This window comes from Neolamprologus brichardi, chromosome 18 (assembly GCF_056152115.1).
Source record: "Neolamprologus brichardi isolate AB-2024 chromosome 18, ASM5615211v1, whole genome shotgun sequence".
NCBI classification, from domain to species: Eukaryota; Metazoa; Chordata; class Actinopteri; order Cichliformes; family Cichlidae; genus Neolamprologus; species Neolamprologus brichardi.
In genome coordinates this window covers 4,478,527-4,504,543 of record NC_142121.1, presented here as the reverse complement: position 1 = coordinate 4,504,543, position 26,017 = coordinate 4,478,527, and the positions used below count along the sequence as shown (strand labels likewise).

General features: G+C 40.3%; 1 protein-coding gene and 1 long non-coding RNA gene across 3 annotated transcripts in view; one reads left to right on the top strand and one right to left on the bottom strand.

Moving 5' to 3' along the window:
• The window catches only part of adcy8 (adenylate cyclase 8 (brain)), a 151,510-nt gene that overhangs the window by 44,857 nt on the left and 80,636 nt on the right, over window positions 1-26,017 (bottom strand). Inside the window, exons 8-10 of one of the 2 annotated variants that reach the window (XM_087831364.1) lie at window positions 10,555-10,752; window positions 6,537-6,637; window positions 1,864-2,065 (exon numbers count right to left, since the gene is read on the bottom strand). In XM_087831364.1, coding sequence (XP_087687490.1) covers window positions 1,864-2,065; window positions 6,537-6,637; window positions 10,555-10,752 — 501 coding nt within the window. The remainder of the gene's footprint in view (window positions 1-1,863; window positions 2,066-6,536; window positions 6,638-10,554; window positions 10,753-26,017) is intronic. The other variant, XM_087831365.1, reaches the window with a different exon arrangement.
• Window positions 3,467-9,006, top strand: LOC148097332 (uncharacterized). The gene is made up of 3 exons (XR_015716751.1): window positions 3,467-3,568; window positions 6,544-6,688; window positions 8,728-9,006. It is a non-coding gene; the product is annotated as an uncharacterized LOC148097332 (long non-coding RNA).

Here is a 26,017-nt window from a genome sequence, read left to right as displayed (position 1 = left end):
ACCATTACAGCCTAGATTTTAATAATATGTCTGCATTAAGTGCATAGTAATTACATAAATTGCAAAAAAGTGCAATAAACTACAAAAAAATTGAAAATCGTTTTTGTTTTTTAACATATATTTCTAGTTAGAGAAATTTAAGAGGCTTATCCCTCAAAACTGTAAATACAAAAAAGTTGCACAAAATAGTTTCCCACCACAGGAAATTTATTTTGAGTGTCTTCATAGTTTTATTTTTGAAATACACCAATTTTTATACACTGCAGGAAAAACGAAAATAAATATTATAATGCAAATTTGCAAAAAAGCAGCATGTGCATCAAAATAAACTATTTCCAGCAGTGCAATATGAGTCCTAAGCATCCCAGAAACGACACAGAAAGTCATAAAGTCAAAGATAACTTTTAAAAACACCAGTATAGGCTCATGAGGCCCTGATGGTAAAAAAAACTACATTTCTGCGAAAATGACATCACTTCCTGTTTCGGGCAGGACATGGCGGACATGCAAAAGTTCGCGCTGACGTCTATTCCAACTTAGGAAGTGTTATGAACAGCTGATCGGATCGGCAAAGCCTGTTTCTGGAATATTATGTTTTTGTTGCTGCAAGTGCTTTTTATGCAGTTTTTGCAAAACTATATGTGGAAGGAAACTGTGACCGAGGACAAGCTGATGGCATAAGATGTAAGTACAACTCCTCCGGTTTCATATGCAAAAAAAATTATTGCGCTAGCTCACGTGGTTGCAGAGCTACCGGGATTTAAAAATAGTTACGCAAAACAGAGCGTGCTGCTCCGACCGGTTTTAAAGGGTTAAAAAATATATGTATTTCAAAAATTAAATGAATAAATTACAGCAACAGAGCGAGAACAAGGATGTTCCTAGTTGATTAAAATAATAAGAAAATGCGATGCATGGTGTTAAACAGTAATTATTTCATCCCCTACTCAATTTGTACGTTTGCTCATTCACATAGAAACAAAGTCTTTAATTTTAATGGAGAAAGACAGAATATCAAGCAAAGGCAGGAAGAGCCTGTTAATGATCTGAAAGTAGTTGGGACCACAGACTACGGCATAATGGATTGAAGTCTTGCAGTTCCCACAAGCCCCCCTGCTGAAGAAGGCACATGTAGAGGTGTGTCCCAAGTTTGGCAGTGAACATCTGAATGATTCAGAGAAGGCTTGGCAGAAAGAGCTGCGGTCAGATGGAGCCAAAGTCGAGCTCTTTGGCATCAACTCGACCCAACACATGCAGCCAAGCATGGGAGCGGAAACATTACACTTCGGAGCTGTTTTTCTGCTAAGAGTACAGGATGACAATGGGCGGAGTCACGTGGCATAAAATCTTTAACAAGAAGTTTCTTGCCTCAGCCAGAACACTGAAGATGGGTCATTGATTAAAAACCCACCACCAAGATAACAAAGGAGAGCCGAATGATCCAAATACTCTAGCTAGTGTCCAGACCGCAATCTTATAGAAAATATTTGGAATTCTCAACTGGCATTAAATGTCGTACCACTGTGCTTTCCAACAAGTACGAAGTCAAGTGTTGTAGTCTGTATTTACCCCACTGGATGGATTGAGGTACTGCACACCATCCATCAAATCAATCTGTTTCATGAAGCTCCATATTTAATTAACCCATTAAAATACATTTTAGCAGCCATGCTATTGAAGTAGGTGAAATGTTTCTTCATTACCACAAACACACACTGTCCTGTTGCCCAAAGTATGAAGAAATGCTGCGGTACTAACCATGTAGCATTCCCATATTTGATGCATTCTGACAGTTATTTTGCAGACAAACATTAACCCCATGTTTTAAATAATACATCTAAAAAAAATAAATAAAGAACTCACGATATTGATCATGGCTGCCAGGAAGTTGATGAGGATCGAGACGAAAATGATGACGTTTCGTGCCGCGTAGGTTTCGTTTATCCAGCAGCAGGCTTTTCTCAGGACCAGAGGCAGACACTTGTAGTCCTCCGCTGTCGTAACTAGGACCAGGCAGGAATGGAGGATGATGAGGACCGAGAACTGGATCACCATGGTTACCATGCTGCAAAAACACAATGATAAATATGCCAGTGGGACACTGCAGCTTAGGACTAGTCTTTATTTGAACAGGTAATCAAGCTGACTTTTAAAGAATAATTTGAATATATTTAATTTGCATAGTGGTGCAGTTGCTAGCACTGTTGCTTCATAGTGAGACGGTCCCAGGTTTGACCTCACAGGCTGGCTGGGAGCTCTCTGCGTGGTGTCTGCTCTCTCTGCGTCCTCCCACGGTCCAGAAACAAGCATGTTGGATGAACTGGTGACTCTAAATCAGCTTGATGTGTAACTGTGAGTCTGCAACAGACTGGTGAGCTGCCGTGTGCACCCACCTCTCGCCATATAAGAGCTGGGACAGCACCACTGTGACCAGGAATTGGATACATGGATGATGTTTTGTTTTCTTTATGTCACGAGCTTACTGAGATGCATTTCAATAAGCTTGTGAAAAATGGTAACATTAACCCTTTCACGCCTATTGGTCACTACAGTGGACAGCTGTTCAAAGGCTGTTTTCTTTTATTTGTGTCAGTGTTGATGGCACACTTGCACATGAACCACATGGCCTGCCACCCACTGGTCCTTTAATGTTACTATAGATGTGTTTCATTGTAATTATTGTTATTTAACCCCTTCATACATGAATTATGACAACTTTTTTCTTAAGTATTTTTATTCATCTTTTCACACCTAAAGATGAATAAAAATACTGAAGAAGAAAATCCTGATTGAGATTGTCATAATTCATGCATGAAGGGTTAAGTGAAAAATATTATTAATATTATGTATGTCCAAACCTTCAAACGTATTGTATTACGAGAGGTCTGGGCTCTTCTTTTATGTAATAACAAATTTTACATCCATCCATTCGCTTCCGCGCATCCTTTTCAAGGTCGCAGGGGCCACTGGAGCCTATCCCAGCTGTGTTAGCGAGAGGTAGGGTACATCCTGAACAGGTCTTCAGTCTGTCGCAGGGCTACCACCAATATCCTAATACCAATTAGCATTGGGAAATGTGCTCTCAACTGCTAACAGCCCAATGTGGGATCACAGATGACTGCTAGCGCTGCCACTTGGGCGGGATGCAGAGGAGGTTAATGTTAGTGTGCACTCAATGGCACTGTCCACCTCCACAATGTACGACGTGTGGCCTAAAAAAATCTCTCTTACACACACACATGTCGGGTAATTATATCTTTCGGGACATCTTATTGACATAATGCTTTCCCTAGCCCCTTACCCTAACTGTTAGAAAGCCCACTGTTTACACGTTATTTGCTTGGTTGAAGTGTTGTGGTTTGTTTATAGATAGTGTTTGCACTGTGGAAATTGATATGTCCTACGTCATTGAACTCACCATGTCTATGCTGACGCTCCTTGAATGCACCACTCTGTGCGTTGTGCTGCTAGTCTGCCCTTGTAGCTGCTGATAGCCAGCATTTTTCCTTGTGTCCTCTCACCAGTATCTCGTGGGTTTTGGTTTATTGCTGTGTGTGAATGCCAGAAGGTGGGTTCTGTTTACATGATGTTGTGTATGTCAGCTGCTATTGTGTGTTTGTTCCCTCGTGGCTATGCTAGTGTTATCCTATGCTAATACGCTAATGCTATGTAAGCTACTAAGCTAGTTAATGCTAATTATAAATCTTGTGTAATTGTTGAAGTTGTTACAGATGTGAGTGTTGAATACAGTTCCTTGTGCTATCTCTGTGCTAGAATAATGTCTGGACATGTTGAATGTTTTATGTGTGCTGTACTGATGGTTGCTTTATGTATCATTACTACAGACCACAGCTGAATAAATCTCCTAAATTTGGAAGCTGCCTCCGTGTTCTTTAACAGGAACACACCCATAACACCCATACCTTGCCGCTCTAAATCAAATCAGCTAAACTCCCGGAGACAACATTCTCTCCATTTTACTAACCATGAAACATGAATGCCTAACTCTTACACTAAACCTAACCATAACCAATTGTAACCCTGACACTAAAACCACATCCCCATAAGGGCTGTTGGTCCCCACAAGTACAATAAACTTCCAATTATTGGTCCCCACAAAGATATGAATACACACACACACACACAGTTTATTTCTCCCTTTCAGTCAGAAATGTCCTGCTTCTGTTTTCTCTCATGTGTTGATGATGATGATAGATAAGTGTAGCAATTTATTCAATTTCAATTTATTATGGATCTCATAATAATAACAATTGAATGCATCAATAGGGAAATGAGGCAAAAATCACCTCGATTGATGAATTATAAGCATTTACTTTGACCACCGTCAATCACCGGCTTCATCATCTATGATCGAACACTAACACCAGTGAGCCACTTTAACCTTTTTAACCAGGCGCCTCATTAAAGAACTCATTTTCCTTTTTACAGCAAAAAGGAAAAGTAAGATTAAACAGGACCACATGTGAAAGCATCACAACACACACACACTGGTAAAGGTTTTAAAACGTGTCACCTGCTGGAAAAGTATCTCCATCACATCAAACATCAATTAAATGACTTTTGCTTTCACTTTTCACTCTGGCTTTGGTGTATTCAAACCATATAGCTCCATATGGTCCTCTACTGCACGAACATCTGGACACCACTGAACTAAAACGGGCAAATTGCTGAAAACGTATGTGGTGCTCTTACAGAATAACACAACACAGGCCAACGCTAACTGAATAAAAATGGCCGCTGCTTTTTTGTCCGGTGCAACCAATTCTTTTTTAAGGTAGGCGTTTTTATAATGCTTAAACTTACACTGAGATCTGGACACTAACCAGGTTTTCATTCACGTGAGTTAATGATGATTTCTATAAGGACCTGAAAGCAGCACCATTGCAGGGGAATATTTCCTGAGCGAGTCTGAGGACAACACAAACCTGCAGAATTCTTGTATTTAGTGAAGCTTGTGTGCTGTTGTTCTATAGATGCAGACAGGCATCAAAGCGGCTTTCAGATTGTCAGTTGGCATTACCTTACTCTGTTCTCCTCGGCTCAGAGTCATTAAAAGCTTGTGATTCTGCTCGAGCTGACCTGGTCACACAAGATTTCCTTCACAGTCAGAGTCACAGAGACGACACGACTTATAACGCAGCTGTTTCTGCCTCCTTTCCCTTCTTTCCTTCACCTAACCCACTCTCCCCCCACCCTCTAAACCTCTGACATGATGAAAAAAAAGAAAACCTCAACCTTTACATTTAAAATACAACCTAAATCTGTCCACTCAACCCAAGTCCTTAACCTCTCACAGATGACATGAGCATCTACAGCTGCGTGCAGCAGAGAATGCTAACCCATATACTAAGGCTACATAGGTCAGGGTTTTGTTATGTGATAGACCAGTGAGCTGTCCAGGGTGTACCCTGCCTCTCACACATTGACCTTCAGAATAGCCTCCAGCCTCAACATGACCCCTGTTTTTACACATAAACAAGAACCATGGAACATACTGGACAGCTAGCATTTCCTCTCTGATGTGATTTTGGTACGGTACAGATTAATGTCAGAATTTCCAAGTTCTCCAGGATTTCCATCTGGAACAGCCCCCCAGCTAGGATTTTTAACTCGGAAACTCAATTCAAGATGGCGACAGTAAGCGTGAGCAGTAGTAAAACCTGTAATCTCTAATCTACTGTTTTGCATTTGCGCCTCACTAAATAATCCATATGCGCTCCGTCCATGACTGTGCTGCAGCGGTGATTTTAAGCACACAGAGTCAAGTATTGTGCTGCACTGCTAGCAATTTATGAACGTCTCAAATTCACCAAGAACCGATACAAATCCTGCTTTTGGTGGCTTTAGGACTTTCCTACTGGAACACAACGAGTCACATCCGTCTTCTGAGGGAACTGGAACACGGCATTTTTCTAAGAATAAGATTAGTAAGCAAAGAAGCTACTGTTAGCCAGCTAGCTATAATTTACATATGCTGCATAAAAGGTTAAACTGCCACTTTCTGTCACAGTGCAAATGCGTGTGGGAGCCCACTGCCCAAACACTCAATGGGAAGGAGGAAACCAACCATCAGAGCAAAAAAATGGTTTTTATCCAAGGATATTTATCAGGAGTTACAATTTGTGTAAATATAATTCAAACAACTTTGTCATCCTCCCAAAAGCCCTAAAAAATAGTTATTACATTTGTGAACAGAAAGAATGAAACCTTATGTGGGCCCAAGCTTGCCCTAACAGCATTTCAAGTCTCATTGGACCAGTCCCGTTTGTTCACTGGTGATGTTGGGACCAGAAGAAAGGTATTGAAGCAAGGAACTCAGGAGCAAACATAAACAGTGTATCCATTGGATTTTGGTGCTACACCCACATAAAAATCAGTCCCCAGTGTCTTAGACGCAACCAAGAGGGTCAGGGAAGTTCTTATTTTACACTGAAGGTGCAAAAGCTGCTACACATGCAGAATTAAGAGATTGTGCATTTTAAAATGATCATTTTATTGAATATCTGCTCTCTTACCTGGCAGAGGGTAGCAGGCTTTGGATGGTTGTGATGAAGACGAGCACAATGAAGGCGCACACCAGGTTGGATTTGAAAACCTCGTCCCTCATCTGTGAATACTGCACAGTGAAGAGAAGACAAAGAGAAAGAAGACGGAGGAGGAGGAGCAGGTGAGGGGAAGACGAGAAACAAGTTTTCAGACAAACAGAGAAGACATCAAAATGCAACTCAAACACGCCAGTGCACTGCCACAGATGCATGCCACGGTTCAAACACAAGCGTTAGAGAGAGACAGGAGCTGGTGGGTTAGCTGTGGGGTCCTGGGGAAGGTGCGAAGCTCACAAGCACAATGCTAGCTTTTAGCGGAGTCAGAGACGAAAACGATGCACGCCGTGTCAAAATAAGCAGACTGCAAAGCTAAAACTCAGGTGGGACTTCAAATGGTTACTATATTTAGAGTAGGAATAATATGAAATTAATTAGCTTTTTCTTTCAAATGTCTTTTTAGTCCTCAAGTATCAATGCTAACAACTCAACCAAATAAAAAACTCTAATAAGGATTTCTAAAAGCCTCAACCTTTTTGTCTTTTTGACTTTCTCCTACTTTTTTCTATGTATTTTACATATAGACCTACTTTCTAATTTTTATATTCTGAAACCTGGTATAGTTATGCTAGCAATCAATGTAAATAATCCAGAGCTGTGAGGAAACCTTCAGACTATTTGCACCTGGCCAAAGGTTCAAGAATCTTCTTAATGTTTGATAAAATGACCTGTTCTCTTAAATAAGAAGACTAGCTTGGCTGCTACACTAAAACAGAAAGAGATACGCTAGCCTGTTTAACAAGTACACAAAGGGAGATATTAAAACACTAGTTGACTGTTTTAATTATAACCATTACTCATAACACTTGGAAGATATTTTTTAATTTTTTGAGCACCAAGCTAGTACCAAGCTAGCACCAAGCTAGCATTAAGCTAGCACTAGCCTAGCACCATGCTAGCGTATTATGCTAATTAGCTTACTAAATGCACAATCATAACAGTAGTATTCACTGTCTTATCAGATAGCTATATTTATTATTGCTTCTAAATACTTTACTGTTTCTGAATATTTAATTTAAAAATATTTAGAGTCTTTATTTAACACATTTTAATTTTCTGATCCTGTGGCTTCTGCCGAGTTACACGAACATAACTTGACCTGAGTCACCAGTCTGACCAAAATGCCCTGAATCGTTTCACTGAAAACTTCCCTCCCTGTAACCCCCGCTGCCCCGTCCTCGCTCTGTCTCTTTCTCAAAGGGTGCTGGGAAATTAGCAAGAGGATGCTTCACGTTTTGTCACAACTTTGGCAAAAAAAGATGAGGGAGGCCAACAGCAAATCACTGCACATTTACTAAAGAGGTTAAGAGGGCAACAAAATAATAATAATAATAATAATAATAATAATAATAATAGATTCTTGGAAAAAGTTTTTAATGTAAGATTCAAGGGGAAACACAAATGTGAAGAGGGAGGAGCAAAACGAAAGTCAACTTAAAGGTCAAAGTGAGCTCAGTAATGTAACAAAAAATAGGGTAAAAAGGGACTAAAAGCTTCAGAAGTTCACTGCATTCACTAAAGAAAAGGCGGGAAAACACAGACACACTTTCCAACTTCCATATCTCATGATAACGGCAATGAAAACTGGCAGCTGTGTTTAACCCCGTTTAGATGTTTGCATTTGAGTTTGTTTCTTTTGAAGACGAAATAAAACACAAAACCACTTTTTAAATATCTTTAAATTTGAATAAAATAAAATCACAAACTGCTAAATGGTAAGGTATGACCTCATCAAAGGTCATTTGACTATTGACACTACTGCTTGTATAGAATTGTAAATACTTTTTTGTGTAGTTTCTAACACAATAGCGACATTAAACGACATACTACAGATGATTAAAAAAGTAACAATAAATAAAATTTTATAATAATAAATCCTAATGTAGACACTCTAGTATTACATATAGTACATTTAACAGAAATAAATATTTCAAACATCTCATCATTATGACACGTTCAGCTGCAGTTATGGGATATGGAAGTCAGGATTTTGAGAAAAAACATATTTTTTCCTGTCATGCTGTTTTCCTTTAGTGAATGCAGTGTGCTCCTGTAAAAAAAAAAGAAAAAATAGAGTTGAATATGTTGTCAACTTTTTCCACAGGACTGTAAAAGGGGTCCACGGCATGGACGTTTGGTCATGAGTAAACTGAAGGTGGAAACTGGACTCCAGGTGTTGGCAAACATCATGTTTCATCCAGCTTCGAAGCTTGGCGAAGAAAAAAAATCTCACATCCTTCATCAGATTTGAAGCACGTCAAACATGAGTCACAGTTACACGTGTTTGATGTGTGAGAATAATAGTTACATTAACTCACAGAAGATATTAATGCCATGCATGGTTAGTCTGTAATGTTAGAGATGAAGCTGATTGTGTTGTTATTACGGAGTGTGAAGTGTGCCAACAGAATAATAATTCATTGTTGTATATTTTTAACCTGTTTTGTTTGAACATATAAACCTGAGAGGAATCCTAAAATACATTTAATTAGAAGAAAATAATTTGACTTTCTTTCATTTAAATTGCATAATGGAATTATGGATAATAATGGACTAACTCAAATGCATTAATTATTGACTGATTATAAAGTCATTTACGAGCCAAACATACACTCACAGTTTTAAGCTGAAAATTTTGACATGTCACTTCTGCTGCTACCTTGCAACACTGCCTGCTGTTTGAAGCCCTCCACCATCCCAGCATATGCTCCTACAGGATATATACTTATCAGACACCCAGATCTAGATGCATTTGCTAATGCTACAGCCACACGAGGCAAAACAGTGTTTGGGGACCAATCAAAACGACTGTGACCATGTGCAACGAACTTGCAGCGGCTGCTTTGAAGATAAATCGAGGTCTGCAACAACTTTCACTGCAATCAATTGCTGCCTTCAAAGCAACTGCTGTTACAACTAAATTTCCCCTTGTGGGACAATTAAACGATTATTCTATTCTATTCTAACTTCAAAGCTTTCAATAAACTTACAATAAGATGAAGCGAGTTCAGTTAAGTTCATAAATTCCTCCATAAATAGCAACATAGTTGCCACAGGACAGCAGTTTAACTGCAGAATGGCCCCGGGCCTCGACAACCAAGGTGTATAATCGGAACAGTTGGCAACTAGTTAAGTTGTGTTCCCTGTTGCAAGGAGATGCAGACTGACATGTGTACATCTGTCTGCATTTATGAGTTAGAGGGTGATAATTTACAGTCAGTCTGGAGGCAGGTGAATTGTGCAATCTTGCAATCAAAAGCGGTCGACTTGCTAACTAATTGCAAACAGGCAGTGGAGGAGACAGAATCCAATGTAAGGAAGGAGGTAAGCAAGAAAGTTGCTTCTCCTACTTTTACTCTAGTGTGACTGAGCCTAAATCCCAAACACTACCTGTGTGCTACAGGAAGGAGGGTTAGATGTTGGTTAGATGTCTGATAGATATTCTGTGGCGTCAGTTTTCTTGTTGTGCTCATTGTTTTGCGTCATTTCAGAGCTTTTCAGAGAAAATCCAGGTCGACGCCAACGTCTGGCTTAACCTTCTGCACTCTGTGTTCTGCTGTATTAATTATTGTGGTGGCACACTTCAGAGTCCATTTGCTACAAAGATGAGTAAGTCTTTAGCTAAAAGAAAACCATTAAATCTATTTTGCAGTGCATCGTATCCCCTCCCCCCAAAAAACACAACTTTTTTTATTAAGTCATTAAAAGTTGTGGGATCTTAAATTGACTCAGATTGACAGTAAAATACAAAATGTCAGTGTTTTTGTTCCTGCAATCCCACAGCAGTACCTCATGTGCCTTTAGCTTACTCATGATGGGACAATAAAAAATTGCTGGTTATTGTTTTGCTTCTGAAAGTCGTCATTTAGGAAAAGATATGAGGAGGGAGAGAGAAAGAAAAAAACAGTTATCTGTCTAAAACCCCAGCTACCTTCTCTTCCAGGCTGGAGTCTTTAAACATCAGTGAGAAAGGCTTGATATGCTCTCTTCTCAACTTATCGCCACTCCGTAAGTCGATGGCGCTCTCTATTCGCTTGTTAATTTCCTCAGGACCAGAGTGGACATGCAAAGCTTGTGCGAGATGGTTTGGAAGCAGATTTATCGAATTTCTCGTTAGGGCAGCCAGAGTCTAGAGGGAAAGCACATGCACATAGAATGAACCTGCTTGTCCCCCTTTTGGTTTCATTCAAGTTACAAATGAAAAAGAAGAACAGACACACAGTTACATTCAGTACATACACAAAAGAAAGTTAAGGAAAAGGAAGAAAAGGGAAGACCAAAATGCAACATCGGCTATCAGACCGACACTTCAGAGCAAGTCATGCATCTTCCATTCACCCCTGCAGCAGGTTCACTTTGCACTCGGGTTAGTGGTCACAAAGCTCTTCAAATAAGCACGCGTTATAACAAAGCTGTAACTCATGTGCGGGACGTGAAAACAGCATCAAAATGGCAAATCGTGAAATGAAGGACAGAAAACAAAGGTTTGGATACAAGCGGAGCAAATGCGCAACCATTTATTTCCACCTGTTATTATTATAACCTTCAAAACTTTCCAGAAACAAAGTTAAACTCCATTAAACCCTCACCCCAGACAACCCTGCAAGACATTAATATGCACTATTATAAAAGGTAATTGAACAGCGCAAGGCTCTTTCTTTACAAGGGTCTCCTCGGGTTTTAATTTACCACTTCATCGCTTCCCGTCTCACTCGGCCTTCCTCTAACTAAAATATATCCAAGGTCAAAAGCTGCCATAACTCTCTTTTTAAAGCAACCCTTTTCATCCTCTGCAAATCGAGTGTACTGGAATCATTACAGGCTTTCCCCCCAAAGGTCTGACTGTGAAAACGGCCAAATCTACAAATGTAGAAACGCCGAGGTCAGTACATCCGGATTTACTCTGCAGTTGTTTTAATTATACTTTCATGAGGTCACCAGCATGCAGATCCAAAAAGATACAACTGATGAATCATTTACTTATTCATTTAAAGGCTATTAGCCCATACCAGAGCTGAAACTGGAGTAAAACACAGCGTTTCATGCAGGCTGTGGAAATGCACAAACATGAAACACAAACTATAAAGGACTAAATTACAGTATCACATTTTACAGTATCGGCCCGGATACCGATACTGGTATCGGGTATCGGGCCGATACTGTAAAATGTGCGTGTACTCATACTCGTAAAAGTTAACCGATACCATGAACCGATACTAGCTTATTTCATAAATCAGAGGGTGGCTTGTCATTTTTGTTGTAGTTTTTTAGATTGGCCACTAGGGGGACATCCCCTAGAGACAGTGCCAATAGTTCAGTGATATTCTGTTAAATTACAATGTGGAGACTCTGCAATAATTTAACAGAACTGCTTATTTTTCACTTCAAATTTTTTTGTGGTCATTTTTATTAAGATATTTTTTAATATCGGCAGAGAATAAAATAAAACCTGTCTTCCAATTCATTGCATTTGTGTGTGTGTGTGTGTGTGGTAGAAGTATCGGTTTTTGTACTCTATCGGCAAGTACTCAGATCCAAGTATCGGTATCGTATCGGTTTGAAAAATTTGGTATCGTTGCATCCCTAGACTAAATATTCGACCTCAAAGCAACTATGTGTGTTTTTTAAGGTCCAGAAAAGGTTTCACATAAAGGTGTTAAAATACTTGTTGGCACAGTTTTGTCTAAATTTTAAATGTCTCTAAAATTTTAAGTAAAATATAAATTTGACTCTTAGATGTTTAGGTTTTACCGTGTAAGCCAGCGGTCTCCAACCTTTTTAGCGCCACGGACGGGTTTATGTCCGACAGTATTTTCACAGACCGGCCTTTAAGGTGTCGTGGATAAATGCAACAAAATAAAATCAGTACCAAAAATCAAAATCAGTGTCGTTACCAAAAAAAGAAGATTTATTCATAACACACGGGACCCAGGGAAACCGAGTTAATGACAAAAATGATAAAAACCCTGAAAACCATAAATTTCACACCCGAGCCTCAACTCTCGCGACCCGGTGCCAAATGACTCACGGACTGTGGCCCGAGGGGTGGGGACCGCTGGGACACATTTATTACAATCTGACTCTGTATCACTGGCAGAACATCACTTCATCACTTCATTCTCACCTCATTCTTATTGCCAATTTCTTTGATGTGACTGTGCCATTGAATGCAAAGAAAAAGGAGCTTAAAGAGCTCCTGTGTATTAAACTGCATGAAAGCGGGTTGTTTGGTGAGCCAGGTCCTGCAGAGGGAGTCGAGCTGGGAGCTGTTGCTGGTATTCCTGCCCCACTGAAAAATCTCCCTTCTCAAACTGGCCCTTCTGAGGAAGAGCTGCAGTTAACGCTGCGCATAAAGGAGGTGGAGTTAAAAAAGCAGCAGTTGGAGGTGGATGCCATGCACTTAAAGGTTAGAGCTCTGGAGATAGAGCCGCTGTATCTGCCAATCCTCCTACACCTCGGTCAGCCCCGCAGTCACCATCCCCTAAGCCAGAAGACAGCTTTGATGTAAGTAGGCACATCACATTAGTCCCAGCATTTAGAGAAACTGAGGTAGACTCTTATTTCACAGTGTTTGAGCACATGGTCTCTTTTACTTCAGTGCAAATTGCTGCGCTGACGTGAACATGCAGTGTCCTCCTCATCTGCCTAATATTTGAACTCAGCTTGTAAACTCTGATATACAGCTGACCTCAGTTTTATTACAGTCTTGTGTCTGCTGGCCCACTTTAGTTAACCCTTAGCTTTTACTCTTGCCCGTTCTTTTCTTTGTGTATTAATCGTTTCCCCGGTGGTCTGTTGAACAGCCCCGTCGGTTTTCAGTCTAATGTTTGTAATAAAACCCCTTATTTACTCTGATTTCGTGAGAGGGCTTGTGTATGTTTCTCCCTTCCTGTCGCCTAGCAGAGGGGGTCGTAACAGTATCCTCGCATCGAGGTACAAATTAAATTGTCCCCAGAGGTTTAAAAATTGTTACAAACTCAAGGCTACAGTTAAGTTCCCTCCTTCAAGGGTAAAACTGTCATTGTAACAAGGATCAAGGATTGCTCGTAGGAAAAAGGAAATTAACCTCACATGTCCTCCTTTGGTGTTTTTTCTCTATCGATGACAAAAAGCTGTACCGCCCATCCTGACGTAGACGACATGTTGGCTCCAAAGGTAAAAGCGATGAAGGTCACACATGAGGAGTCATTTTCTCAGGCCCATTGACATTAGCTACCCATCATTATTAAGTAGCCACATATTACAAATGACCCTTTGAAGTGTTTGAAACCTGTGGAGCCATTAATGATGATGGAGACGTAGTCAAATTCAACATTTCTCACCAATTCTGACCGATCCGACGTCTCACCTCACCTCGCTTCATTCAACACATTAACGCGCGACATCCATCGTGCTCAGACAGATCATTAAACGTTCATTTTCAGTCTCTAAATGAAGGTTCTCAAACAAACACCTTCATTAGCGGATGCCTCTTCTTCTGTGTTTCACGTCAGGGCTCCTCTGACCGTCATTATATGCAAATGTGAGTCCAATCAGAGCTACCTGGAGCTTATAAATGACGGCAATTTAGAGGTCTATCAGACAGCCTCGTGATTCATGAGAAGATCACTTTTTACTGTCAGATGAAAGATTCTCACGTCTCACAACCACAGAGTGAACGTTTTATTAACTATTCATTAGAATTAATAATAAATAAAACGTAATTATATTTTAAAGTATTGGTGAAATGCCTGTATGGAGGTAAACCTCAGATTACAGTGACGACAATCCTTTTTATTTGTGTTTTCCTGGATTCAGCCGAGAGTGTAGCTGAACTATCGACTGTGTCTGAGTGCGTCGGGCTTCAGCAGAAGTCCTCTGTTTAATGACGAATGTGCTTTGAGGCCGACTAAAATCTCAACTCTCGTGCACCTCTGGAGTATCTTGTGTTCTGCTGCTATTTTTAGCTCCCTCTGTGACCTGTTCCCTCGCCTTCTACTCGTGCCTCTGCACAGCACACTGGATCTCCTTCAGATTTTTGTTGCGGGCAGCTAGGCATAAGCCAAGATTGTGTTTTCAGTGGGCTCTGACCAAGGTTATTATCGTTAACGAAAACTAACGAAATAACGAAAACTAGAAGTGAAAAAACATTTTCGTTAACGGAAATAAAAATAAAAACAAAAAAAGGAAAACTAACTAAAACTATAATGAGTGTTCACAAAACTAACTAAAATTAACTGAATTTATAGCAAAAATGTGTTTAGTTTTCATTGATGTGTGCGTGTCATACAAGAGTCAAGGGTGAAAATGAAGTTTAGTTTCCAGATTTTTTTCTTGCTGTGTCTCATTATGCCAGCAGGTGGCAGCACGTTAGTCGAGTCGTCTGTGTCGCTGCTCCATCCACGCGCAGAATCATGTCAGGAAAAGTCGGGAGAAAGCGCCAGAGTCCAATTTGGGATTACTTTGAATATGACTGTGTTTTGGATAAAGCAAGTGTCTTGTAGTGGAAACAGACAAATTATGAGGGACATTTCTAAAGGGAAAAAAATCCCACAAACCTTAAAGTGCACTTGAAAAGCTCACACAAGAAGGCTAAGCTAGCTTAGCTTGAGAAGGTAAGGGAGCACACTCAACCCTCATCCCCAGAAAACAGAAGCTAACCCCAGGCAAGGCAGCGTGATGCATCCCAAGACAACAGGACGGGGATGTCTACACAACTGTGTGAGTCAATTACCTTCAAAAAGTTTATCAATTCACTTGAACCAAAATTACGAACACCCGGTGCTGCGAGAGTTAATAGTGTCATTGGGGCCAAGATATACATTTTATAGTTGCCTGGTATCAATGGTTGTTCATCTGCCTTTATTTATTTATTTAAAGAACCCATAGGTGGGAATGTGAGTTGTCTGTCTCTGCGTGGTAGCCCTGCGACAGACAGGCGACCTGTCCAGGGTGCAGTATGGTAGCTGGAATAGCAACATACCCAAGGATGAGCAGAATGACTGATATGATGAAACTGGGATTTTGTTACACTTAATTATTGCAAACACAACTAAAACTATAACTGAAACTAATCAAAACTAAACTGAAACTAAGGATTTTCAAAAAAATAAAAACTAAACTAAACTAGCAAACAATTGGTAAAAACTGATTAAAACTGATATAAAATTGAAAATCTGAAGTCAAAACTAAATAAAAATAAAAACTAATGAAAATTGCAAAACTATTAAAACCCTGGTTCTGACCCACCACGCAGCTCAGATTGTTTCCTTTGATTTATCTCACTCGCACACTTTAGGCTGTTAACGTCGAGCGGCACATCGAGGGTTTCACCCAAGGATAGGCCCCATTCTGTGGACTTGTTGACAGTCTATTTACTTATCTGCAAACTGTGACCTGTTTTTCTAGTTGTCACTTGAAATGTCTTTTGTTTTTTCAGAAATAAAAGAGCTTGCACTTAAACCTTACGTGGAAATGAGGTGCAAACTAAAAGCATCAGGAAAAGTTCTGTCTGCATAATAAAAACCACAACGGAGAACAGTGACTGTGAGCTCGGCCCTGTTTGCTCTCAGCACACAGTGAAACTGAACTTGAGCTCAACAATTCATCTTTTGCATATGAATGAAAACGCGTGGCCTTTGTGTCAAATCATTAACATATTTGGAGCGGTTTCATGATAATGAGGAAACTGGCTGATGAGCATCAGCTACGCACTCCAGGCCCAAGACAGGTGAGGTGACGGTACGCAGACTTTATTATCAGTTAATTTCAATCTCAGCTCATTTATGTGGGAAAAACATACAGACGATATGTCTGGATGCGACATGCGTCTGTTAACCCTTTAAGACCTACCATAGAACCAAGTCCGCCAGAGCTGATATTATATTTTTACATGCTGTGGAGCCATTTTTGGGAGCATTTCAAGTTGCTATACTTCAATACAACCATTATAGCCCAAATTTTAATAATATGTCTGCATTAAGTGCATAGTAATTACATAAACTGCAAAAAAGTGCAATAAACTACAAAAACATTGAAAATCGTTTTTGTTTTTTTAACATATATTTCTAGTTAGAGAAATTTAAGAGGCTTATCCCTCAAAACTGTAAATACAAAAAAGTTGCACAAAATAGTTTCCCACCACAGGAAATTTATTTTGAGTGTCTTCATAGTTTTATTTTTGAAATACACCAATTTTTATATACTGCAGGAAAAACGAAAATAAATATTATAATGCAAATTTGCAAAAAAGCAGCATATGCATCAAAATAAACTATTTCCAGCAGTGCAATATGAGTCCTAAGCATCCCAGAAACCACACAGAAAGTCATAAAGTCAAAGATAACTTTTAAAAACACCAGTATAGGCTCATGAGGCCCTGATGGTAAAAAACTACATTTCCGCGAAAATGACGTCACTTCCGGTTTCGGGCAGGTCATGGCGGACATGCAAAAGTTCGCGCTGACGTCTATTCCAACGTAGGAAGTGTTACAAACAGCTGATCGGATCGGTTTCTGGAATATTATGTTTTTGTTGCTGCAAGTGCTTTTTATGCAGTTTTTGCAAAGCTATATGTGGAAGGAAACTGTGACCGAGGACAAGCTGATGGCATAAGATGTAAGTACAACTCCTCCGGTTTCATATGCAAAAAAAAATTATTGCGCTAGCTTGCGTGGTTGCAGAGCTACCGGGATTTAAAAATAGTTATGCAAAACAGAGCGTGCTGCTCTGACCGGTTTTAAAGGGTTAACCTCCAAACATCTGAGCCGGAAAGAAATGAAACAGAGATGAGCTCCAATGATAATAATGCAAGACTGCTGAAAACCTGCAGCACTGATAATGTAACTCTGTGTTTTATTTTGAAAGGTAAGGTTCTCTTGATTCACTCTTTTCATCCTGTTCACAAACATAAAAAACACTTTACTACTCCACTCTTTATCTTTGCACATGCAGCCCAGAGAGACACAAATGTCAGCTTCATCAGAATACATGAAAAAAACCACACTAGGTAGAAACTCACTGACTTTATGCAGAAAAAACGAATGCAAGCTGCAATTCATCATCGCACTGTTAATTTATCATCAGCGTCTGGAGCTGGATGTTTTCTTTAGGTTTCCTCTCTTTAGAGGAGAATCTGGATTCAAACATGAATCCCTGTGAAGTTTAAAGGAAAGCTGTGAACATAAATATTTAAAACAAGGATTTCCACCATCAAGAGATCAAAGCCACAAAAGAATTTCCTTCTCTTGTTACGCATACCTGTTTCCAGAAATTGGTTGAAGCTACATAATATATTATATAAAAATCTGTGATAGTAGACTTGCTGTGTACTGCCAAGTTTTCCTTGTATTTCAGTCCCCTGTCTGACCCTCTACCTGTGAAAACTCCATTCAAAACTCAAAACACTCTTCTGTAAAAAACAAGTATTTATTTAAGTTATTTATTTATTTATTTAAGTAATTTAAGTATTTATTTAACCGGCCGCAGCAGATGGCCCCGCCCCTCCCTGAGCCTGGTTCTACCGGACGTTTCTTCCTGTTAAAAGGGAGTTTTTCCTTCCCACTGTCGCCAAAGCGCTTGCTCATAGTGTTTTTCTCTGTATGTATTATTGTAGGCTTTTCCCTACAATATAAAGCATCTTTGGGTGACTGTTGTTGTGATTTGGTGCCTTATAAATACAAATGAATTGAATTAAACTGAAATCTGAATCTATTACTTCATATTCCACAATAAAGATAGCGAGCCTTAGTCAGGGCTATGAGCCGTGCTGCTGTGATTTTTCCTGGCATGCACATCCCTCAGGAAGTCTACAGCCTAAAGGGCAAGCGCTTCTGGATCTGGCATTTCCCGTCTTTGGACTGGTTGCAGTGATTAGTCGCCGAGCAGCGTTTGGCTGCATCGAGCCGGCGGGGGTTACATGTATGTATACACATTAATAACAGAACACACTGCTGCAAAGACCGACATGTGACAACAGAACAGGGACCTTTGTTCTTATTCAAACTTCCTTTTACACCATTGTTTTGTGGTACTGATGTGACGCTGTGCCCTTTCTCACAAAGCATTATATCATTTGAAACATAAAAGTGGCAGACATAAATCAGCAGAGGATTTTCCCACAAAAGTTCCCGTTTATACATGAAAGATGGATGTAGCCATTGTTGCATCACCAGCTGATTATTGAAGTGTGTGTTTTCACGCCTTGAGCTGAGCATCAAAACACGACCTGGGTGCTTTCGTGACACCAGCTTAGTGGTTTTGAAACTAAAGAAAACAAACCTGAGCATTTAGAGCAGCAATGACGCTTTTGCTCATATGAGCATTTACCGCTACTGCAGTGTATACATGACTTAACGTAAGGAGCAGCTGAATATGTCGTCTTCAGACTTTTGATTGCACACTGCTTTGTAGTTGAACTGGCATGACTTAAGTCACTACAGCAGCACTGAGCACAAACTCAGACTGATTCTAGCCTTCGGCGAGCCTTTAAAGTGAACATGCAAACAAGGTAGCGAGAATTAGGTCAAGGGAGGAGCGTCTAGAAAGAGATCAAGCTGCCGCGCGTCCCTGTCGGCTGAGCCACCTTTCGTTCCAAATGCAGACGTGAGACTTAAGCAGAGCTGAAACGAAACATGAAGCTGAACCCGTTTCTTTCTGGCCTGGATTTCACAGAGCGGGGGATCGGAGTAACCGGGTCTTCTAAGGAAACGCAGAAGCTCCTTCGAGGCGAAAGCACTGCGACTGTGCTGTGCATCGTGGGCGCCGGCAGGTACACAGTGAAGCGTGAAAGAGGTAGAGACAGAGCCACTGAGTCGGCGCACACACGGAGCTCCGAGTACGATTTCAGGGCACGCGACGAATCTTCTGAGTTTCATGATAGCAATCAGTCCCGGGTGGACGATAGCTCCCGTAATCACAGTGACACACAGGATATGATGTCATTTCTTCAGTGGCTATCTGTGTCTTACGCAATAAAACGCAGATAATGGTTGGCCGCAGATACTAAATCCTGTTTTTATAACAGTTATCAGCACAGAGCTGTTACCTGCTGCCTGTGAATCATCTGCTATTATGTGTTATTGCATGTCTTCAACCAGCTGTTTACAGTTGATGGAAGCTTCTAGTGCCCATGTCAGTGTGAAAGCTGCTGTCAGCGTCCTGGCTGAAGAAAAGGAGCATAAGGTCAGATTACTGCAGGCGAGAGAAGTCAGTCCATTCAATCTTAGCATAAGAGTCAAACATAAGCTGAGTATTTCTAGTGTTTTTGTTTAAATATCGGCTACTAAAGCAAGACAGTTCGATTTTAGTATACTTTTGTTGCCTTATTGAGTTATTTAACCCTTTAAGACCTACCATAGAACCAAGTCCGCCAGAGCTTATATTATATTTTTACATGCTGTGGAGCCATTTTTGGGAGCATTTCAAGTTGCTATACATCAATACAACCATTACAGCCTAAATTTTAATAATATGTCTGCATTAAGTGCATAGTAATTACATAAATTGCAAAAAAGTGCAATAAACTACAAAAAAATTGAAAATCGTTTTTGTTTTTTAACATATATTTCTAGTTAGAGAAATTTAAGAGGCTTATCCCTCAAAACTGTAAATACAAAAAAGTTGCACAAAATAGTTTCCCACCACAGGAAATTTATTTTGAGTGTTTTTCATAGTTTTATTTTTGAAATACACCAATTTTTATACACTGCAGGAAAAACAAAAATAAATATTATGATGCAAATTTGCAAAAAAGCAGCATATGCATCAAAATAAACTATTTCCAGCAGTGCAATATGAGTCCTAAGCATCCCAGAAACCACACAGAAAGTCATAAAGTCAAACATAACTTTTAAAAACACCAGTATAGGCTCATGAGGCCCTGATGGTAAAAAACTACATTTCTGCGAAAATGACGTCACTTCCGGTTTCGGGCAGGTCATGGCGGATATGCGATAGTTCGCGCTGACGTCTATTCCAATGTAGGAAGTGTTATGAACAGCTGATCGGATCGGCAAAGCGTGTTTCTGGAATATTATGTTTTTGTTGCTGCAAGTGCTTTTTATGCAGTTTTTGCAAAGCTATATGTGGAAGGAAACTGTGACCGAGGACAAGCTGATGGCAGAAGATGTAAGTACAACTCCTCCGGTTTCATATGCAAAAAGATTTATTGCGCTAGCTTACGTGGTTGCAGAGCTACCGGGATTTAAAAATAGTTACTCAAAACAGAGCGTGCTGCTCTGACCGGTTTTAAAGGGTTAAAGTTCTGACAATTTAGGATGAAATACAGAGAAACACAGAAGAAATGCAGCAGCTGCAGTTGTCAAACGTCCTGGACTTACAGATCTCCTAGTGTGAGCCTTCATGTGGATTCTCTGAATCACTGCTAGAGGGATGGACACCATTGGTCCAAAATTATCCCCATATTCTGTGTTTTGATGGTGGTGGTTGGTCCAAAATCTTCTATAGATGTTCAGCTGGGTTGTTAAAGCCACAGCATACGATTCACACCACATCTGACTGGCCGTGTGATCCCTGGTGCTATATTCCTCCTGGGAAAAATGCATTCCTACTTCCTCATTCTCTGCCTTATTAATTGTTGAGGAAATATCATTATATTTGATCGCTAATCGAATCCAGTAGTTTTACTCTCATTTTAATATATTTTAAAAATATAGAGCTTATGTGTGGGACTTGAATCATGGCAGCAAAATGATGTTTTCACCTTTCAAAAGTGGAAAATGTTAACTTCACGCACATGGACACAAATGAATTGATGCTAGACTGGTCTGATACAGAATAATGTTCAAGCAAATGAAGACAAGTGTCCATAAACACTAATTCATTGATTTAATTTCACGACTACGTCAACCAGTACTGATTTCCCTGCAGCAGAGAAGCAGTGGACACTTAACAAGACGGTGATTAATCTCCAGAAACGCTGACCATGTGGTGGCGAGTCACGTTTACACCGATTATCAGCCTTCAAATATTCACGTCATAACAATGGACGCAGCCAAAACATAACTGAACTCTTCCTGTTGTATTGCAGTCCCTTTATTTCCTCTCTGACTGACACAGGCGTGCACCAGTATCGTGCCAGCCAAATCAGACCAATAGGAGTGAAGGATGGGGGGTCACAGAAAACCAGCAGTGAGAACTCGAGCTCCAAGAAAAGCAAAGCAACAGAAAATAAGTGGGGTTTTTTTAAAGAGATGCTTTGAAACTCCTCCGAGGAGCCTTTGATATGCAAAGAGCCACTGTTTGAATTGACTTCTCTAACAGGCTTTCATTGTGCCAGAAGAAGAAAAAAAACAACCAAGTGGCACTTTTCAGAAAAACCATTCCTCTGCATCCAAACACACGCTTACATCAGACGCTGTAAACTCCTGCTGCATTCAGCCGCGTACACACAGGAGGCGAGTTTGCAGAGTTCGCTGTCAGCTCGGAGCTGCAGGAGATGAAACAATCAAACTGCAGCTCTGCACATTTGGCACACGCTGAGAGCGGAGACACATTTCACTGTTCACACAAGGAGCGAAAATATGGCGTTACCATCGCATGTTGTAACAGCGCTGTATTCATAAAAACGTGTAGAATATACAGTGTTAGACGTGACTGGACTTTTAAATACATAATAGTATGTATTATAATAATTGTACTGTATCATTTATGACCTGAATGTCCATGAAATCAAAAGGAAATCGTCAAGTTTGTGTTTAACGTTCTTGAGTGCACTCAATCACAGCCAGACAAGCACACGAGACTTTAATCAGTCTATTCAACTCAATTTTATTCTATTTATACAGCCCCAAATCACAACAACAGTCGCCTCAAGATGCTTTAGATTGTGAGGTAGACCCAACAATCATATGATGAGCAGCACTTTGGCGACAGTGGGAAGGAAAAACTCCCTTTTAACAGGAAGAAACCTCCGACAGAACCAGGCTCAGGGAGGGGCGGGGCCATCTGCTGCGACCATTTATAACATACTTATTACATTATTTACAAATAACAAAGGAGGGAAGAGAACAATTGCAGTAAATAAAAACAAAGGAAGCCAAACAGGAAGAAACTAAAAGAGACGAAGAAGAAAACAGACACTGATGCATCACACGCGGTCGACAGCTTCTATAAATGTCTTTTAAACGTTTCAAGTTCGATGCTAAATTAAGTTCTCATCTTTATTATCTCTGCAGGGTTTTGAAATGGCTTGGTGATGTGTTTAACATGAAATCTTAAGCTAACTGTTTGGCTAACTGTTCGCCTTCTCCAGTTATCCGGATGAAACGTGAAGCTCGACGGCCTGGAGCAGAAGCTGTAGGAAGGCGCCATTCGCTTTGTGATGGAGGAACAACGATTCCTCGCCAAGCGGCATGTTTGTGGTGCTGGGTGTTGACACAAAAAGCTCGTCCGATCAAAGCAATCTGGGAATGCACTCTTAATCCCCCTTAATCTGATGAAACACCTGGCGACGCATAGCGTTTTTTTAAAGCCGAGAAATGCGCCGTATTTGATAGCTTGCTGCGAGACCTCACACCGAGCACATCTACTGCGGGTGTGGTGCCTGTTATCTGACCCGGAGTTAGCAACATCCCCCAAAAACCCGAAGAGTAGAGTCCTGGCCCCTAGCCCTGCCAGTGTAGCAGAAATGATGAGGATGATGATGCAGCAGCAGCCGTTCTTCTCTGCGTGAGTAGCTTAATGTTGTTCGTGTGTAATTTACGTTGAGTAGGCTAACCACGTTATTACATTAATGCATGTAAGGTGAACTAGCAAACATCATCATAGCTACATGCGGCTGTCTTCTTGTTTGATGGCAGATACTCCCTTCACCCTGGACAAAAAGGCTAAAATGACCAAAGAAAAAGTGGAAAACAGTTAAACATGAGAGGTTTTTGGACAAAGTTTGTGTTTTTTCCATTGTTTAAGCTGCTTCCAGCCAAGAGTGATACCATATATGCCCCATAGCTGCAGAAAAGGCTAACATTGTTATCTTTTTACAAAAAAAAACAGCTGAACATGAGAGGTTTTTGGACCAATTTTGTGTTCTCCATTCTTTAAGCACCGGTTTGGCACCGGTATTGGATAAAACCTAAACGATACCCATCCCTAATTAACATTAACACATTGTCAGGTGTAATGCAGCAAAACAAGCTCACATTCATTTACTGTGATATATCAGGCACCTGGAAGTAACTAAATAAAATGTGTTTACAAGGAAACTCTGCAGAACCTTTCTAATTACAAGAACAAAGAAAAAGATAAAACACAGACGAGGACACAAAATGAATTGAATGAAGTTTAAATATTTCAGCCTTCAAAGATGGGCAGCAGCTCAGTCAGCAGTGGTTACACAAACTGATACACAGAAAAATACGTACAAAACGTGAAGAAAATGTAAACTTCAAAGCTAAGGAGACATCAGAGTAACTGCACCTCCTCCTCCGAGACGAAGGCCAGAACGAAATCCAACAGCTCGAGTTTCACAACGCTGACGCTCACGTGCTGCGTTCATGCTCACTAATCACCGCTTTTACTCCTGATAACATCATGCACATCATGAAAGACTCCAAGCATGGTCACCAGTGTTACCCATTAGCCTCCCAGTAGATGCACCTATGATAACACTTCCTTCAGGAGTATCACATTCACAGGAGCTTTGGAAAACTGACCTTGACCCTGAGGTCGAGGTCACAGAGATTCTAACTCATCTGAGATTTTTAGTAGATGCACCTGTGGTGTAATTTCAAAATCCTACGTTGGCTCGTTCTCGAGTGTCCACGCCACCCACCCTGCAGGGTGACAACAACACCTCTTTAGTCTTTTACAGCTGAGCGCTGTTTCGTCTGTCAGTCATTAAAAGACGAGACTTTATGACCCGTCGAAGCATTCCAGGTTTACTTTTCAAAGACATCTCTGCTCTCAAGTGGATATAGACAGCACATGCATTCAGCATAAAATATCTGTTTTCTGTCTGGGTGTTTTTAAAACCTCATTTAGGAGAGAACTCAGTTAAGCTGATGGTTAATTAGGCCTGATTCAAATCACTGCAGAGCACAAAACACTGAGAGAAAGAGAAAAGCAGCCCAATGATGTTGCAACAATTAAAGCAGCACAAGAGCGGGGTCGTCTCAGTTTCAGTTAGGGCTGCCACGATTAGTCGACTAGTCACGATTACATCGACTATCAAAATCGTCGACGACTGATTTAATAGTCGACGCGTCGTTTGAAGCTTTGTAAGATCCCAAAAGACGCAGGAATAAGTAGTAGGATTTAAGAGTGTAATAACGGACTGAAACAGAAGATGGCAGCACTGCATGTACAAGGATGCCAGCTGCCGTTAAACCCCGAAGAAGAAGCTGTGTCCCAGAATTCATAGCGCAGCCTAGCTCAGTTTCCAACAATGGCGGCAACTAGTTCGTTTTAATATTACTCTTATTATTCTTTCTGGGTCACAAAATAAACGTTTAACATATTTTCAGGCGAGAATGTAGCTGTGTAAACCTCAAATATCTGCTCAGTTTATCAAGACACCACATATTTTCAAAAGCGCTCCGACGTTTTCGGAGACGTCTGTTAGCCACTAGCTCGATAGCTAGCCAGGGGCTAGGCTAACTAGAGCCGTGAGAACACCGGACTCCCGGCAAATCGTTTTCAAACCCACTGCTGTCTTTCACTACTCAGGTTAAACATGATATATGAGTCACTTAGATAACTTAAAAATGTTATTGTTTGGCTTTTTTCAGTATTTTATTTGTTCCTGAGTAAATCGGTTTGGCTGAGATTAAAGTTATAGTTTTTACACAGCTGAATAAACATCAAGCAGACAGCTGATTATCAGAAGTGTGAGATGCTCGAGAATTTACTCCGGTGTCCTGTTATATTTTAGATAGCAAGGAGTTTATTAAACTTCACCGAAACAATCTGCAAATTTCATTAAAATGTAATAAACTATCATCTTGTCTTTATTTTTAGTTAGCACATACCTTAAACACTTAAAGCTGTAAGCTAATGATAGTTATATAAGAGCAGATGCTGCTGGTGCAATAAGCTGTACGTTTTACGTCCAATGGATGATGATCTGATTAGTCGACTAATCACAAAAATAATCGGTGACTAGTCGACTATCAAAATAATCGTTTGTGGCAGCCCTAGTTTCAGTGCAGGTCACGCTGGTACTTAATTCATCAAAAAGTTATGTCTCACACCATTTTCATATGCAACGTAGTCCATGTAATGCCCTCAACATTTGGTAGCCTTACTCAGGCATACTAATGCAACATAGTTCAAACAGGACAATCTTCTAAAAGAAAAGATAAATAACAAATCTTTCATTTATTTTTCTTGCATAAACGTCTTTCACAGACCTGAAGATGGCAACTCAAGAGCAGATTAAGAAGTTTCCTTTAAAAAGA